This window comes from Podarcis erhardii (assembly GCF_964252035.2).
Source record: "Podarcis erhardii genome assembly, chromosome: 1".
Classification (NCBI taxonomy): domain Eukaryota; kingdom Metazoa; phylum Chordata; class Lepidosauria; order Squamata; family Lacertidae; genus Podarcis; species Podarcis erhardii.
This window is the reverse complement of record NC_138497.1, coordinates 45,641,221-45,660,043: the sequence shown is the minus strand read 5'-3', so window position 1 is coordinate 45,660,043 and position 18,823 is coordinate 45,641,221. Positions and strand designations below refer to the sequence as shown.

The following is an 18,823-nucleotide window of genomic DNA, read 5'->3' as shown; positions in this document are numbered from 1 at the left end:
ATTGCAGAACAGCTGAGAGATGGTTGCTCTGATACCAGACTGTCATCAGCATTAACTTGAGCAGTGTAACTCGAGCTTTGCTTATTCTAGCTAATTTTTAGAACAATAATTTTAAATAACTTCCTAAAATATCCCATTAGGAACCAACCTTTTTTTTTCTTTTTACAACTGTTAACATTTCTATAAGTTCTGATACCAAATGTGGTTCACACTGAAGGTTTAAGCAAGGTTCTATTGGTTTTTATATTTATAATTCTCCTGTGTGTGTCTTTGATTGGTTAACATTCACATTAGGGCAGATATGAATGTGTATCATTTATTTCAGTGGTGCGGTGCTCATGCCTGTCTGGTGTGTTGGATTGGGTTTGCTTTTTAACATGCATACGAAAACTTCACCACAGGGACTGGCTTTTCCCTTGTTTAGAGGTATCCTAGTCTAAATCCAGAGGCAACTCATTCCACACAAAGTTATTTTTGCTATCTATGTGACATCCATGAGAGCAGGGAACACTCCTGTTGTATAGACAGTGAGAGGGCAAGTAGTGGTATCCAGGGAGCGAACTGTGCTATACTAAGATACACTGTGTGGGGCGGGGTGTGTGTGTGTTGAGGCAAATATTTTATTTATTGATTTATGTATACAGTGGTACCTCAGGTTACAGACACTTCAGGTTACAGATGCTTCAGGTTACAGACTCTGCTAACCCAGAAACAGTACCTCGGGTTAAGAACTTTGCTTCAGGATGAGAACAGAAATTGTGCAGCGGTGGCAGCGTGAGGCCCCATTAGCTAAAGTTAAGGCCCCATTAACTCAGGTTAAGAACAGTTTTAGGTTAAGAACAGACCTCCGGAACAAATTAAGTTCTTAACCCGAGGTACGACTGTACTTAATTAACACCTCATAAACATGTTCTCTTCACGTTATACAAATCACTTCAAAGCACAACCATTATCCACAATAAATCTTAAAAATCCATCTGTCTTGGGCGACAACGGAGGAGTGCGCCTTTGGGTTTGCTGTCAAACTACAGTGCCGTTTACAGGCACTAGAACCAACCAATGAGCGGACATACCATAGGGACTTAAAATATGATCTTAAAATGCTAGGAAGAACACAAAAAGGCTTATCCTGATGGTGAAAGAATAACAATGTGGGCATTCCAAAGTGGTGGGCAGACCCACCACTAAAATGGTCTCTCTCATTCACCTCAGCTTTGGTTTGAGGGGGCACTATAGAAAAATGGCTACTGTTGTTGTTGTTGTTGTTGTTATAATAATAATATTAAACCACCATCTCAAGGCAATTTACATGTAAAACAGTTGAAAACAGTTAAAAACACAAAACAATAAACACATTTAAAACAATACTAAAACCCTATCCAGCTACAATAACCTGCTGGACTAAAAACCATAGAATCATAGATTGTAGAATTGGAAAGGTCCCTGAGGATCATCTCGTCCAACCCCCTACAATGCAGCTGTCCTATAACTGTTTCTGGAAAGTGCGGATAGATGGTGTTAGTCATATTTCAACAGGAATGCTGTTACACAGAACAGAGGCAGCCATATTAAAAGCCCTCCTCTGAGTTACTGTAGAGTTGGTTTCTGAAATCTTTGGCTCTTGCAGGAAATACTTTCCAGTAGACCACAGCAATCTACTGGATGTATAAGGCATACGGTGACCTGTCCAGCACCTTGAACTTGGCCTGGTAGCAAATGGGCAGCCAGTGTAAAGGCTGCAAGCAAGTTGTTATATGCTTCTGGTAGTCCCACACCCCACCCCAAGAAGCAGCTTAGCCACTGCATTCTGTACCAGCTGCAACCTCTGAATCAATCCAAAGGGTAGCCTCACATTGCAGTAATCCAACTGTGAGGTTACCAACACATGTTCAGTCCAAAGCTCCCATGAGCTTTCAATAGCTGTACAATTCTTTAGTTCCTAGCCTTTGCACTTAAATAGGAGTTGGTGGAAAGTACACAGCTCATTTATTTGAAAGCCTTTTAAAGAGGCCTAACACTTTGTTTAACAATCAGCTGGTCTCTCTTAGTATAAACTGTGTAAAAAGGCTGTTAGTCTAATATAATATCTTGTGAGTGGGTGAAATATTCTCCCTCTCCCCCCCCCCCGGGTTTTGTTTTTCACATTTTTAAAAAAGCTGCAGAGGTGGAAGAAAGTTCCTAGGCCTCAACTTCCTTTGGGAGGAATTCTTTACAGCATAGTGAAGATGCTTGTGATCTAGGAGGTGTGTGTGTGGCGAGGGTGTGTGGGTTCTCTCACTTTGTTATGAATATTTTAGCCATGTGACTTCACAGCTAGGCAGAAACTCACATATGTAATATATAACAGCACTAAGCTTTAAAAAAAAGCAAAACTGTGCCTAAACTGTGTTTGCCTTTCCCTTAGTATATAACATACATTTTTGGTTGTTGTTTTTTAAGTGTGCCTGAGCAAGGACAATGTTTCCCAGGGTGAGATGCAGAAAATTTGAGGGGGTTGTCAGTATTTGGGACAGTGTAGGCTAAGAGAGGTTATTTCTGGTCAAATCACATGGGGCTTGAACAAAGTTTCAAGAGTCTTAGAATTTCAAAAGTGGAGGTTCTAAATGCAAATCCCCCCCCCCGAATTCCTATGTGAGCCGAAGGAGAGGTCATTGAGTCTTAATAGTCTGCAAAATGTCATCAACCTCTTGATGAAGATCTACAGTGGTGCCTCACAAGACGAAATTAATCTGTTCCGTGAGGCTCTTTGTATAGCGGTTTTTTCGTCTTGCGAAGCAAGCCCATTGACAGCTTAGCGGATTAGCGCTATTAGCGGTTTAGCGGCTTTTAGCGGATCAGCTGATAAGCGGCTTAGGGCTTAGGAAAAGGGGGGGGGGGAGGGAAAAAACCCCGCAGGAACTCGCAAGACATTTTCGTCTTGCGAAGCAAGCCCATAGGGAAATTCGTTTTGCGAAGCGCCTCCAAAACGGAAAACCCTTTCGTCTAGCGGGTTTTCCGTCTTGCGAGGCGTTCGTCTTGTGGGGCACCACTGTATTTCCCCCTTCTATCACCTATTATGTACATGTGAAAGTATAACTTTCAGCACCTAATGAAGTCTGAAGTTCTTGGATGAGTGTTGCAGATCATAGTTACAAAAAACCAAAAATAGTTCATTTGAGAAAATAGTGAAGGTGAATAGCAAAATAAAAATTTTGAATGTAGTTTCCCAAAGGACTGCAAATATGTATTTTTTTCTGCCCCTCACCCAAAACATGAAACAAAATTGTGTGTGTGTGTGTGTGTGTGTGTGTGAGATTTCCACCCCCCTTCTTGGCAGACTTAGATGAAATCAGAGTTCACACACTTGTCTGAAACAGTTGTTGGCTTCCTCCAACTGAAACAATTTTGTATCTTCACAATAATCCTTGCGGAGCAGAGAGTGGATTTAGCTTATGAACCAAATAAATGAACCAAATAAAGTAGAGCAAGCAGGCGACTCCCTTCATTTGCTGTGCTGTAAAGTCTTTGGATTCCAGGCCACTGTGCCAGCTGTCCCAGTTTAGGTTTCACTGCGTTAGGATTGGCTGTAGAGGTGTAGTCTCCCCTCCTCTTTGCTGATGCTCACTGGGGGAGTGCTGAGACAGAGCTTAAATCTAGAATCTTATCGCCGGGCTTCCCCAGTGCAGCTGGCACCATGGAGGTGCTTCAGAGCAGCTTCTGCTAGCTCTGCAAGCCCTCCACTCTGCCACCTCCTCCGCTATGTTTCCTCTGACAAGGTTTTGAGTACAACAATCCAAGAAGAATCCCAGCTGACACTCTGATTATTCTCAAGTCCTTTACCTCTTGATTGTTGGAAAGAAATCTGAAATCCACCCAGACATCATTGAAATTAACTACAACCGCAAAAGGAAGAACTTCTAAACCTGCAGGGTTTTCAAAAAGCTGCAATGCAGATTGCTAGACCTTGTGCACGTTTGATGTGACACTTGCAGATTCAGAGGAAACTGAGTTAAGATCAGCAGCGTTTGCCATGCCTGTGGGAAAAATTGAATGTCCAGCTTCTCCATCTTTCCCCAGGGACAGCAATCATGAGTGCCAGGTGTGCAGGGTGACAGTGGTGGGCTTGTCGGCGTATGCCAAGCACATCTCCAGCCAGCTGCACAAAGACAACATCGAAGCCCACGATGGAGAAGAAGGGAAAGAAGAGACTAACGAAGAATACTTTGACAAGGAACTCATCCAGTTAATTAAACAAAGAAATGAGCAGAACCGGTGAGTGTGTTCACGTTTTCTTAGCAGTTGCGATGTGGAGTTCTTCAGCACTCTTTGAATATAGGGAAATGATGCCAAGAGTGTACTGTGCCTTTAGTACAGTCTGTGGCCATGGCTGGGAAAGTTGTAAGAGCTGCATAAGTTACTATTTTTAGTATGCAAGTTTTGTAGCATTGCCCAAAGACCACTTGTAGACCAACGGAGCAGATAACTCTGGGATGGACCGTTAAACTTGGTTTCGCTGGCTTTAAATCAATATACGGGGCCTCTTCTTGCAAACTTATCTGTTGTAAGTTTTTGCTAATGCTACATCCGGCAAAACTGGAAAACCTTTTGCTAACTGAGCCTATATCATTTGTAGCCTACTTTATTAGACCATACATAATTAACTTGCATCCAGTGTAATGGGAATGCATTATGATTCATAGTTAAATATGCATGATCGTATTTATTAGAAATTATTTAATTGTGAAAACTATTATAGGGAACATAGAACTGTGAAACGAGACTATTTATAGGTTTGTTCCTTACTGTTCTGTCTGTCAGCTGAACCTGGAACCATTTTTACTTCTCTGTTGTCTAGAAATGCATTTGGGTTTGAATGAAATCCTTTATCCAATTTATGGATAGAATTCTGTTCTCTAGGTTTTTCTGCATAACTTCAAATTGTGTTTTAATCTGCTGTGTAGTGTTCATTGCTTGTGCCATGATACATTTTGTTATGTGTGGTTTAAATAACGTGAATCTACTTTGCCTTTATTGCACCTTTCTTGCCTTTCATGGGGTGGATCTGTGGACACTTCTCATCCCATGGGGTGTAATAGTGGTTACCAATTCCTCTACCTCCTGCTTCCTTCCCCAGTATCTGTTGGAGGGTGGTCAAAACTCTAGAGCCTGCTTTACTTTGAGGGTGGGGGTTGCTGGTGGTGGAGAAGAAAACAGTGAACTACCATCACCATCCCATTTCAGCCATTCCATTCCAGTCACACAGCAGAATCTTTGCATCCAAGTAAATCTATCTTTAGGATACACTCTTTGTGTTGTAAGTGAGCCACATTGATCAGCTTTCTTCTAATAACTTTCAACATAGTGAACATTTCTCTAGCTGGCAGAAGTTCAATTTTTTTCCTATTCCTCTGTTTAGATTCTTTGTAGGGGATGTTTGAAACTTCCTAATGAATTGAACTTGGCAGAGGAGGAAAGTATTCTTGATCTAGCATGAGCAGAGGTGATGGGGGGTGGGTGGAAATCTATCAGTCCTTGTGACTTTCTTTTCTCCTTGGAAGTTGCAATGATCTACAGATTCAATAATAATTGAAGCCCATTTATGGAACTACTAGAGCATTTGAGTCTTGTCAGAGTTAAAAAGGGATCTGGAACTTGAAACCTGAAGCATACCCGTGATCAGGGGTTGTGAAGATGGATGCCATAGTGTGAAATTTTCCTATCCTTATGTCTCCAGTGGCTTACAGTGAGAAAGGAAAAATAGCCCTCTTGATTTTTTTTACAGGATAATGTAGTTCTGGAATTCGGCCTAATGTTGCTGGGAATATTGCACTAGCTGTGAAAAAGCAAGCATTTTTCCTTGGAATGTGTGATAAGCCTTTTTATGTATTTTGCTGGCAAATTTAAATCCTGCCCTTTGGGCAACCTGCCATTGTAATACGTGGTCTTAGAAAATCCCGTTATATATAATGCATATAAACTGAATCTTTTTTCTGAAGCTAGAGAATCTTTCACTGAAGCTAGGTAAGGTAGCTGTCTACATACAGCACAGATGTTGAATTTGCATCTTCGGGAGGACTGGTTACTTTTCTTAACTTATTTTTAGACAATATTTTAAAACATTATATCCTTCCAATATACATTTCAGTTCACTATCATGTAGTAGGTGGACGGTGAAGCTGATATGGTATATGGCATCTCTCTCCCTGATGAATAATGCCAAATGGGAGAAGAAATATTTTCTTCATTCTTCAACAGCACAGAAGCATCCTTTCTCCCAGAGATCCTTTCTGCCTTCCATAGCTATCCTCTGAGACTGGGGGAGTGACCAATAGGACTGTCATCATTGTCATGTTGACAGTGTGCAATTAATCCTTGTTTCATTTAATGACTGACTGTAACATAATTATGCTGTATTTATGTGATGAAGCAGTGGAGAATGATTTGTATATGACATTTCTGCCGGTTGACTAATTGAAAGGCTATCTCAGGCTTACCTCACTCGGCAGTACAAATCTCCAGCCTCTGCTTGCCTTTGGTCAGCAAACCAGGGGCAAAATGCAGGTCTATAATTCAGAGATATTTTAGATTAGACCTAATTATTTTTTTTGAAAACTAACTGTTACTGCAAATGAGTGAAAATATAGGTTATTTAGCCTCCAGATTAAAATACTTCTATCTTTATAGGGCAGGTGAAGTGTGCCGTGTGAACCATGAAACAGAAAACAGTGACAGGAGATTACAAAGAAGACAAGATGAAAGAACTTATCAAGACCGAGACACTTACGATTCATCATCAAGATATCATTGTGGACCATCGCAGAGGGAGTGGAACTGGGAAGGTGACGGTTTCTTAAATCCCAGACAAGGCCAATTCACACATCCTGCAAGAAATCCTAAGAATGCAAACAGGCATCTGAGCAAGCAGAGAGGACGACCTGGGTGGCATCAAAATAATACTGGAGTGTCTCCAAATCGCTATCATAACTATGGGAATAATGGAAGTGCTTGGCATCAGAATGCCAGAGGAGGAATACCAGGATGGCACCATGGCGGCAGGGGAAGAAGTTCCAAGTGGAATTCCGAAGGAGAAAATGCATTTTCTTACTGGCAAGCCAAAAATTCAGGTGGAAACTGGAAGCCTGGTCGACAAAACGGAAGGGGATGGAATTTAGGAAGAAGCAGGGCTCCAAACAATAGTTCCCAGTTAGATAGTGTGGATGCTTCCTGGTTAAAAAGCAAAAGTGCGCAGGATAAATACAATAGAGAAAGATATGCATGGCAGTGGCAGGACAGTAGTTCTGTGGTGCCTTATATGGGCCTTGCTAATGAAAATGACAACAGGGATTGTGTTTTGGATTTCACTAGTGATCAGCTTCCTTCAGATGGGTTACTAAACTTTGGTGTTTCTGAGCAACCAGAGAGCAAGACCTCCAAAGTTAATGGAAAGAGCAACAGCCCTTCCCGAGAAAAAACAAATCGCTGGGCTCCATATCCCTCTCTAAAAACGATAGAACAGCAGCCACTGTGTGATGAGAATGTAGCTACAACTCCGGAGAAAGCAGATTCCGGTCGTCTGTCATGCTCTCCATTGTCTCCAAAATGCACAGATCCTAAAACCAATAACTACAAACTGAAAAAATGGGAAGAGACTTATTCAGCATCCCCCAATTACAAAATGGCATCCAACAAACTTGTACCATGTAGGAAGGCAGTAGACTTAAGCAGTGAGAAAAAATCAGACCAAGCTGAAGGCAAAGGTAACAGGATGCCATCTTTGAAGTCCCCACTTCTGGCTATTCCCGATATAAAGCCATCTTCTCAAAAAAGAAGCCCAAAGAATCTCTTGAAACATGTCCAGCTTTTGTTATCCTCATCTTCCGGAGAGAGCCAGAGCCAACTAAATGCACTAAATTTAGATGCTAACAATTCCTCCTCCTCTGGATCCAAGCTGAGTAATGAATGTAATGGCCATAACAGTTTAAAAGGCACCACACATGTGCGTAGCAGCACTGAAAATCTAGACGAAGCATTAAAAAATGCCAAAGAAGAACTTGAGTATAGCCAGTCTTTCCAAAACTCTTGCTTGATACCTTGTAAAGATACTCAGACTGATGGGAATGACAAATGGAGTACTGAAGGTCCAGGATTGTCTCTGAAGATGCATGAGCCCCAGATAGATGGATTGGAGGATGAGAACTCTGGAGATGGAACAGGAACCAAAAGTACTCACTCTAATGCTTTCTCAACTTGTGATCTTGCTGAACCTGACCATACGGCAACTAAAAAAGGTGGCTATCTATTAGAGTTGAAGAATACTGATAACAAATATACCAAATTCCAAATGGGCTCTCTCTCTCTATCCAATTTTCAAGATGACCTAGATACAGACTTGAAAGCATCCCTGGAAGAGGATGGTGACGGAAGCATGACTAAATCAAATGATGCTCCAGAAGAGGAAAGCTATGCAGTTCATTCTAATCACGAGCTGCAGAAAGATGCAGGAGGGCAGCCCTCTGGCCCTCTTCTTCCTGAACTGAGTAAACTTGGCTTTCCAGCTTCTCTCCAAAGAGACCTAACATGGCGCACCAACTTGAAGAGCAAAACTGGCTCACATCTACCTGAGCCCAACCTGAACAGTGCAAGGCGCATTCGCAATGTCAGCGGCCACCGGAAGAGTGAAGCTGAGAAAGAATCAGGGCTCAAGCCTACTTTGCGGCAGATTATTAGCGTGTCTCGAAGAAATGTAAACTGGGAGCAGGTAATTCAGCAGGTGACAAAGAAGAAGCAAGAACTTGGCAAAGGTTTACCCAGGTTGGTAGTCTTAATCAGATTTGAAACTGTATTGTAATCAAAGTTCTATGCATTTAGCAAATGTATAGGCCACCCTTTGGTGCAAAACTCCTAGGGTGGCCTATGCATTTACCAAATAAATAAACCTGTACATTTCTTGGTTGAGAAGATGCATGAGGGACTTAACAGTTTGTTTTAAAGGGGTATTATGTGGTTAGGAAAAGGGATGTAAGAATAAGAAACAGTTTCACATTTTTATTTACATTTATATGCAAGATTTCCCACAGTATAGGTTCCTCTCTGCCTAGCTCACCATTTGCCTTCAGTTAACTGCCACCAAATCTTGGTTCACAGATACAATCTTTGCCTTTAAAACAGCTGATCAAGGCACAGCTGCAACGTTCTCAGCCCAGTGAGTCAGATTTGCTACAGTTGTTCTAGATGTCCAGCTTTTAAAGAGGAACTGCAGCTGCTGCAGATATGTTAGTTAGTTTGTATTGTAACTATGTAATTTTTTTAATTAAAATTTTTGGTGGAACACTAATCAAATCTCTTCCACTTCCACCCTTCTCAGTGAAAGGTGATCCACTGGTTTAATGTAGGCAGTCAATGTAATTTTGCCATCACAATTACGTTTACCAGAGGTAAATTGCTTTTGCAGTATCCTCCTAGTTTCCTTCTATGTTGGGGAAAATATCACTGACCTGTTGTTATGTCGCTGCTTGCTATGTGAAGGTGTTATTTTGGCTTCTGATTTCCTGAAGAGCTGTCCTGATTGGTGGATCTTCAGGAACTCTGTAGCCCAAAAGGTAAGACAACTGTGAATTTCAAATCTTTGGGTAATAACACAGCATCACTGCTATTGCAGAACTAGTCATACATGAAACTTAATTGTTAGCAGTTCTGTGTTAACCTTTATTTTTGGTAGAGCTTTCACTACTGAGTGTTTCACGATCACTATTGTTTTTTAAGGTTTGGCATTGAGATGGTTCCTCTCATCCAGAATGAACAAGAGGAACTTGAGTTGGATGAAGAAGGTGACCTGACCAGCCTTGAAGGTTTCCACTGGGAAGGGATATCCCTAGGCTCCCCTGGGACTGTTAGGAAACGTAGTCTCTCCGAAAGTAGTGTGGCTGTAGATAAGACCACCTCTGTTTATAGTTTTTTCAGCAGTCAAGGCCCAAGCAAAGAAAACGAACAAATGAGCTCGGTTGCCAACACTGAGGATGTAACATACGGCTCCCAGATGCTTGCAGTTGCTGTGGCTGGTGTGAAACAAGAGTCTTCTTCTCTTCCTTCCTCGCCGTACATGTCTGACAGGGCTGATTCCAGGGGAAGGAGGCTCAGCCTACAGTCTCCCCCTAATGTTAACAGACTCACAGTGTTCAGTGCAGGACAAAGCCCAAGAAGCCCAGACTACAGGGCCCAGGCACTTGAAGCTCAAGACATGCTGGAGAGTCCTGGGGAAAGGTTCTGTATGGCTTCAGCACTCGCAGCATTCAGCACTCTAGATGCCGCTACCGACAGCAGCTACACATCGGGCAACGAGCAGAATGACAGCCAGGGAATTGGCAAAAAAAGAAGAGCGACCGGAGTAAGTGGTCCAAATACTCATGGAATCCACTGTGCATTGAAAACCTTGTGACAGAATCTGAAAACGGCCCTGAGTGTAAGAATACCTGGACACATCCTCTCTTATATCAAATGCCTTATTTCCACTAGCACCAAGGACTTCTGGCTCTGTGATAGAACTTCCCCTCCCTCTCCTCTTCCTTGTACGTCCCCTAAATATTTTCTAGGGTTTTCTGAACCCTCCAGAGCAGATTTGGGGATGGCGTGTGAAGTTTCATTATGCAAATCGTAACCCGCAGAACTACATTGTTAGATTCCGCCGATTACAATTGGTCATGGCAGCTTCTTTGGTCCATAGCAGAAATGAGAAACTGAGGGGCCATATGCGGCCTTCATCTGGCCCCTAGAACTCCCCTCATTGGCTTCACACCTTCCTTGAGCAATTATGACAGGCTAGAATATGTCCACTTAATGCCTGTTAAGTGGATGTGTGATCAAGAGGACTGTGTGCAGGAATTCGGTTACTATTCAAAAACTGACACCTCAATGGAAATCATAGAATCTTACGGAGTTGAAAGGTACCCCAAGGGTCATCTAGTCCAGCCCCTTGCAATGCAGGAATATACTGTATGTTTATTTCGCTTTAGGTTCTGCGGGGCCTAACTTAAATTGTGTCTAACTTGTCCCTTTGATTTCACTGGAGCCAAAGTCCAACCTATAGGTTGAATCCAACCAATGATGTCTCCTGTGTGTTCAAACACTTCTGCCTCAATAGGCTTGGTACATAATTTGTGTCTTGGAATATCTACCAAATTGTGTTATATGCTAGTTTAGCTAACTAAAATATATATTTAATTTGCAGGAGGGATCCTCTCCTGAAATTCCAAGTCTAGAAAGAAAGAATAAAAGAAGAAAGATTAAAGGCAAAAAAGGTGGGTCACAGTGATAAATTAGTTGGCACTGCATTATTTTTTTCCAGTCTAAATGTTTTAGGAGGCCACTCAAATGTGTAATGATAAAGAAGAAGAAGAGGAGGAGTTTGGATTTGATATCCCGCCTTTCACTCCCTTTAAGGAGTCTCAAAGCGGCTAACAATCTCCTTTCCCTTCCTCCCCCACAACAAAAACTCTGTGAGGTGAGTGGGGCTGAGAGACTTCAAAGAAGTGTGACTGGCCCAAGGTCACCCAGCAGCTGCATGTGGAGGAGCGGGGAATCAAACCCGGTTCACCAGATTACGAGTCCACCGCTCTTAACCACTACACCACACTGGGCAAAGGATGTGGGAGATAATATCCAAATGTCAGAATGGGAATTTTTTGGGAAAAATGATTTGAAATTTACAGCTTGTACATTGATAAAAGAAACTTAAATGAAAATGATGTATAGGTGGTATTTAACACCAGTTAAATTAGCACAAATGTACAAATCAAGAGGGAAAAAATGCTGGAAATGTAAAGAAGTAGAATGTACATTTTATCATATGTGGTGGGAATGAAAAGTAATAAAAAACTTTTGGGAAATGATACATAATGAATTGAAAAAACTGTTTAAAATAAGTTTGGTTAAAAAGCCTGAAGCCTTTTTATTAGGAATTATAGGAAAGGAGATACCTAATAATAATAGGTATGAGCTTTCGTGTGCATGCACACTTCTTCAGATCTGAAGAAGTGTGCATGCACACGAAAGCTCATACCTAGAACTAACTCAGTTGGTCTTTAAGGTGCTACTGGAAGGAATTTTTTTATTTTGTTTTGACCATGGCAGACCAACACGGCTACCTATCTGTAACTAATAATAATAATAATAATAATAATAATAATAATAATAATAACAACAAAATCTCTTATGTATGCGACGACAGCCACATGAGTATTGATAGCCCAATGCTAGAAATAGGAAAGGATCCCCACACAAAAAAAAAAAGATTGGCAAATTAAGTTAATGGAATATGTGGAACTGGCTAAATTAACAGAGAAACTCAGAAATCAGGATAATAACAAATTTAAAAACGAATGAGAAGTTTTTATTATATGTATATCAAAGCATTGTAATACAAGTTGATACATCAGCAGGATTCTAAGAAATATTTGCATTATTATGATAAAAGAAAGAATTGGATATAATTAGATGGACAATATAACTTGGACATGCATAAAGTAATCATGCAATAACGGAACCATGGGAGGGGGTAGAGGAAAGTCAGGAGACTGGAGAAATCCCACTTTTGGATATTTTATTGAATGTATAAACAGCATTATGAAGTTTTTAATACTTTCTTTTTTAAACTTTTTCTTATTAATGTTTATCTATATGTGATGTTTGTTACAGTTAAAATTAATAAAAATATTATAAAGTAAAATAAAATAAATGTTTTAGGAGGCCCACCAAACAAATTCTGATTATTTTTGTTCTCCTCTCTCGAGGCCAAACTCTGTTGCATAGGTTTCCCATGAGTGGTGCCTTCCTTGGGTTGATAAAGGAAGACTGACCGTTACTTGTGGACTATGCCAGGCTCATCAAACAGAAGTACAAATTTAATACTGTGCTTGCTACCTCATCTCTTCCAGTCTGCTTTCACTAGGAAGCAATGTGGCAACTTACTCTAATGAACTGCGTCTCAGAAAGCTGACATTTGCCAAATACCTTCTGAATGTCCTAAAAGTAGGACTGTATCATATCTTGAAACTTACTTTCTCTTGCAGAGCGCTCGCAGGTAGACCAGTTGTTGTCTATTTCTCTGAGGGAAGAAGAATTGAGTAAGTCCTTGCACTGTGTGGATGGAAGCCTTGTGCCAGCTCGAGCTGCTCTGCAGGCAGCTTACATTGAAGTCCAGCGACTGCTTGTACTGAAACAGCAGGTACTTTGAGGTTTCAAAGGCCATCAGCTGTAATTGTGAAGATTTCAGAAGGATGTCTTCTGATGGACCTGACTGAATCTCTCTTGTCTCCTAGATATCGGTGGAAATGGGCACTTTGAGAAGCCAAAGAATTCAGATCCTGCAGGGATTGCAAGGTACTTGAAGCAGACCTTGCATTGCTTTGGGAGTCCATATTTATTAAAGTTACTCAGGTGCCCAGTAGTAATGCAGAACCATGATGATAATCTGAGACCACCTCTTGGCTGTTTAGGCAGAGAGGCTTGTGAGCAGCTGGGTCCATGGAATATAGCAGCAGAAACTGTCCCAAGTGTCTATAATAAGAACGTATTTTCTCTTGTAGTTTGGTTCCTTTGAATTGTTCAAGACAGAGATTCTAAAACTCCGCCATAACGAGTCTCTCCAAATAGTAGTTAAAGTAAAAACAAAGGAAGAGAGGATTTGGTGAATGTTGTAATGCAGGGGTGGCTCTGCAGATGTTGTTGGATTACACATCCCATCAGTCTCAGCCAGTGTGATCAATGGTCAGGGATGACGAGAGTTGTAGTCAAACAACCTCTGGAGATCCTCAGGTCCCTGCTGTAGCATTTACTCAAGACACGGGTATGTAAGGTTCCTGAGTGCTTTGAATTCTCTGACAAAACAAAACAAATTCCTTCCAGTAGCACCTTAAAGACCAACTAAGTCAGTTCTTGGTATGAGCTTTCGTGTGCATGCACACTTCTTCAGATACCAAAAACTGACTTAGTTGGTCTTTAAGGTGCTACTGGAAGGAATTTGTTTTGTTTTGACTATGGCAGACCAACACGGCTACCTATCTGTAACTGAATTCTCTGAGGTACTGACAGTCAAGGAAAATAAATAGTGGAATAAAAGACGGCTCACTGATCATAGAGTATCAGTTAACACGAGAGTCGGTGAAGAGGTTAGGAGAGCAGCCCCTATTTTTTCTGTCAACAGCCCACTGTATGAAGCCATTGTTTATTATTGCATTACAAACCATGACTTGTTTCAGCTATGGTTTGGCATTATGCCTGAACTCTGCAGTCATGCTTAACCATAGTTCATTGGGCCACCTTATCCTATATGCCCACTGAGTTACAAAGACAAGAGCAGTGGGAAAACAAACCAAGCTTTGAAGAAACAAGCCACAGGTTGTTGGTTTTTTTGTTTATCTATAGCAGTGTTTCCCAACCTTGGGCCTCCAGCTGTTTTTGGACTACAACTCCCATCATCCCTAGCTAGCAAGACCAGTGGTCAGCGATGATGGGAATTGTAGTTCAAAAACAGCTGGAGGCCCAAGGTTGGGAAACACTGATCTATAGGACTACTTGTGGCTTGTTGAGCAGACCATGGTTAAAATGAAACCTGGATTACTGTTATATGTGAACTTGGATTTAGGGCGATTCAGGGCAGAGCTTGTCCCTCTTAGCCTTGTTTGCTTAAGAGATTTTAATGTGAAATGCATCCATGTTGTCTCCTTAGAAACCTATGAACCTTCCGAACAGCTGCAGCAACTTCAACCCAGTGGCTCAAATGAAAAAAGAAACAACAAACTTCAGCCAACACAGGATCTAATTGCTAATCCAGGTGGTCTTGTTCCTCTTTTGGAATCTGCTTCACCTCTCTCTGCCCAGATACCTGCAGTTCCTTTGGCAGCTCCTGTCCTTGCAAGCACCCCACCTACATTCCAAACCACTGGTGGCATTGGAACCATCACAATCCCGGATTCATCTGTTCAAATCAAGCAAGAACCTGCATCTCCAAAGCCTAGAGAGGAGAGCATGAATATTCCTGAACAGAGGTTTCCATGTTCTTCACAGGGAGAGGCTCTGTTTCAGAATGGTATGTTGTCTTCTGCAGGTGATAATTCTGTCTATTAATATTGTTTGTTTAATTTCTATACTGCCCTCCATCCAGGGATCACAGGGCAGTGTGCAATGGAAAAACACAAAATACCTAACATAGTAACAAACAAAACCAATACCCCCTCATAGTAGTATTTATTATTATCTATGCTTGTGCCCCAGAATTCCCAGTCAGCCCAGAGACATGCCAGTGGTGCACAAAACTCTGAGCATGTGGTCTGTCAAGAGGCCTATTGGCTTCTCATCTCCAAAGTATGCTTCTTACTTGCATCCTTGGAACTTTCCTATAGAGTGGTTCAGGGATGGGGAACTGTGGCACTCTCACATGGCCAATGATCAGGGATGATAGTCAACAGCATCTGGGAGGCTGCAGGTTCCTCACCCCTGATGCAGGTGTAGGTTAGAGAGCAAGACCTTGCAAGTTCTCACAGAAAGAGGTTGGAACCCAAAGTCTTTCTGGCTGCAATCCAGTGTTTGACACTAGATTACATGAGCTATCAAGGTGTTTATATGGAGACAACCATGTTGATTAATAGTTTGTACATCTGGGATGCTCTGTAAGTTACCACTTAAAGCCACATATGACTAAGGCTGGGATTCACGAATGCCCAATTGGCCATGTCAAAGTGAAAAGGGCTATTTTGTCTTCTTCAGGGAATATGAGCCAACAACCTTTGCTGTACCCAGTTATCTCTGCTACCATGTCTTTGTCTGCACTTATTGATTTCCAAGAGTCTAATCAAGATATGCAGAAACCTGTTCCAGATAAGGGAAGGGCCAGGTCTTCCCCCAGCTATTCACCATCACTCTTGGCAGAGAAGGCAGAAGGAAACAAAATCCCACCAGACAACACAGTTGTAGAACAGTGCAGCAGCTCCTTTCAGAGCCCAACCTTTCCCCCTGAACTGCCTGCGGATGAAGATCCCAGACAGGCAATGGAGCAGATGGCGGTTTCTGCACTGGTCTCCGTGGAGAGCAAAATGAGCAAGAAAAAGAAGAAGTTGAAGAAGAAGAAAGCACTGCGAGCAGCCCATGTCCCTGAGAACAGCGATACAGAGCAGGATGTAAGTGACACGAAGCCTTTAAGGAAAGTCAAGATGGTAAAGGGGACCAGAGGGGGCAAAGTTACAACATCCACCCCTCCAAAGCAAGAGGATGCAGAGGGTGCTCAGGAAGGAAAGCGGAAGAAAGACGAGAATGAGAGTGACACGTCTCTGGAATTTGTGGAAGTCCCCAAATCTCCTCTGGAAGTGGTTGCCATCAGTTCATCAGAATCGGGGGATGAAAAACCAGACAGCCCTTCTAAGAGGGATGCGCTGAGTTCCTCAGAGCAGCTTCTGAGAGAGGCGTCTCGGTCTGGCTATGATGAAGTGAGCTCTACCAGTGAGATTGGAACAAACTACAAGGATGGCATTGGTAGAAGGTAAGCTGGAAAACAGGTGTTATATCCAGGGAAGTCATCCCATTTGTTCAAGGAAGGACTTACACTTATGCAACAGAACTTCCTCTCCCTCACCCCATGCCCCCGAATTTGTTCTGAGGGCCCTACAACCCTTTAGAGGCGGGGGGGGGGGGGGAGAAGAAGCAATGGGAAGTTCCATGGTGCAAGCAGAATTCCTTGCACGAACATGGTGACTTTGTTGGACAAAACTCTCTGTGTGTACATTGTTTATGTATCCATGAGCTACTTTGTTTTTAAAAAATCTGTTTATGATGTACTCTTAGTGATATTATAGTCTCTCTATTTTAAGTTTGTTTATTGCCTCAGGAACGTTTGGACAGAGAAGTGGTTTATAAATACCATAAAAGAGATTGCAGGAAATTTTCCATACTGAAGTACATTTAAATAATTGAAAAATAATTATTGGAGAATGGAAACTTAGTGTCACAGAGTGCTTTGTGACTGCTGCTTCATTGTCCTGGTGATCAGCTATGTTCCTTTTCCCTATACACATTTTCCCTACAAGGTCTTGTAGCCAAGCATTTTAAATTAATGTCCTTTTGTGTTAGCATTCTGTAATAGCTGTGGCATTCTCTATCTTCTGTAGTGTGGCTGAGACTCAAACGTCCATATCTTCAATAAGAGGATCAAAAAACTCATCAGGTATATATATATTTTCTAATGGAAAAATAAGCACATGGGTTTTGTGGGGTGGTGGGAGAGAATTGAGCAGCTCTTTGCAATATGGAGTGCTATAGCATCATCTGTGTTCCCAAACATGACTCCAAACTCAGAAAGCTTGCTTAAAAACACACAACAACAAATACTAATACTCTGCTTCAGTCAGTATGGCCAGTGGTTGTGGAAAATGGGAGCTGTAGTCAAGCAGGCACCTCCACTGTATACTTTTTGGCGCCTGCTAAAAACATGCTTGTTTAATCAATTTCTCAGAAACAGGAACTGTTCACCCACAGTGCCTCCATCTTGCTAAGAGTCGAGCTCAGCTTATTCCTAATGTGTTCTTAAGCCAAAGACTTGTTTAGATATACTTATGAGGTAGCTCATTTCATATTGTGATTTCCTCACCCACCCTAACTTACAACTTGACTCCCTTTCTTATTCCTTCAGTCAAGGAGCTTTTTACAGTTACAATATGTTGGGTTTATTGGGGTTTATTATTATTCTATTGCTGTTTGTTTGTTTGGTTGGTTGGTTGGTTGGTTTGGTTTGGTTTGGTTTGCTATAGTGAGATACCGTTCATTGGTTCAGCACCTGGTAGTTTTGAGTGGATGTTTTCTTTCCTTTTTCAGTTTTCTTTTACCAAGGTGTTATGAGCAGTATGTTTAGTTAACGGAAGGCTTTGACAATTGCATTTGACAGAAGTCTCCTCAGAGCCAGGCGAAGAGGAAGAACCTACGGAAGGGGCCTTTGAGGGTCATTCAGCTTCAGTGAATGCGATTCAGATTTTTGGGAATTTGTTGTACACCTGCTCAGCAGACAAAACCATCCATGCATATAACTTGGTGGTAAGTAGACTGTATAAGAGGCTGGCTGTGGAGTGTCTCGCTGCCTTTTGAGTTTGCAGTCGCTTCCCACCCCCATAAGTTCTATTGAAGCAACAGTCAGCCACTGAAACTATTGAGAAATGAGCATGGCTCAGATCGGATAAATACAACTAAAGCAGAGCAAAATGGCATCAATATTTGAGATGGGGGAAGGAGTCTGTGAGAAGTCTGTTTTAGCAATGAATACCTTTTAGCCAGTTTTGTGATACCTAGCTTCCTCCTTTGGAAAGGGAATTTTTGCCAGTGAGTTAAGATCCAAAACTGTTAATGTGGTGCAACAAAATATATGGACTCTTCTTCCTATAAGTAACATAGTGATAGAACATTTAGAAGGGAATGTCCTGTCTGAAATTCTGGAGAGCTGCTGCCAGTCACTGCAGATGGTATTGAGCTGGATGGACCAATGATCTGTACAGCAGATTAGCAGCTTCATGGGGTTGGTTCACTAGGTCAGTAAGTTGAGCCTGACAAAAGGGCTGAACTCTGAATTCCGTTTTCCATGTTAACTTCCTTAACATGGAGATAGGGAGATGGCTGAAGCAATGACATTCATCTTTCATAAAGCACAAGACTAAAAAGCAGTCTGAGATGTATATCTCTCGGATCAGCCTCTGATAAGATATGCAATTAACAGGCTTGTGCTTGAATGGCTGCATGTTACAAATATCTGCGTTTTTGAGAATACAAACCAGGGAAGTGCAACTTGGAGGTCTGTGTGCACAGGTGTCGTGCG

At 41.8% G+C, this 18,823-nt stretch overlaps 1 protein-coding gene across 2 annotated transcripts in view; it reads left to right on the top strand.

Annotated features, from left to right (window-relative positions):
• Nucleotides 1-18,823, top strand: part of ZNF106 (zinc finger protein 106) — a 43,351-nt gene that overhangs the window by 10,419 nt on the left and 14,109 nt on the right. The window contains exons 4-13 of one of the 2 annotated variants that reach the window (XM_081857886.1): nucleotides 4,057-4,251; nucleotides 6,664-8,790; nucleotides 9,742-10,363; nucleotides 11,204-11,273; nucleotides 13,044-13,198; nucleotides 13,293-13,353; nucleotides 14,702-15,061; nucleotides 15,739-16,507; nucleotides 17,133-17,188; nucleotides 17,906-18,051. In XM_081857886.1, the coding sequence (XP_081714012.1) occupies nucleotides 4,057-4,251; nucleotides 6,664-8,790; nucleotides 9,742-10,363; nucleotides 11,204-11,273; nucleotides 13,044-13,198; nucleotides 13,293-13,353; nucleotides 14,702-15,061; nucleotides 15,739-16,507; nucleotides 17,133-17,188; nucleotides 17,906-18,051 (4,561 nt within the window). Of the gene's footprint in view, nucleotides 1-4,056; nucleotides 4,252-6,663; nucleotides 8,791-9,741; nucleotides 10,364-11,203; nucleotides 11,274-13,043; nucleotides 13,199-13,292; nucleotides 13,354-14,701; nucleotides 15,062-15,738; nucleotides 16,508-17,132; nucleotides 17,189-17,835; nucleotides 18,052-18,823 lie in introns of those variants that run through there. The other variant, XM_081857887.1, reaches the window with a different exon arrangement.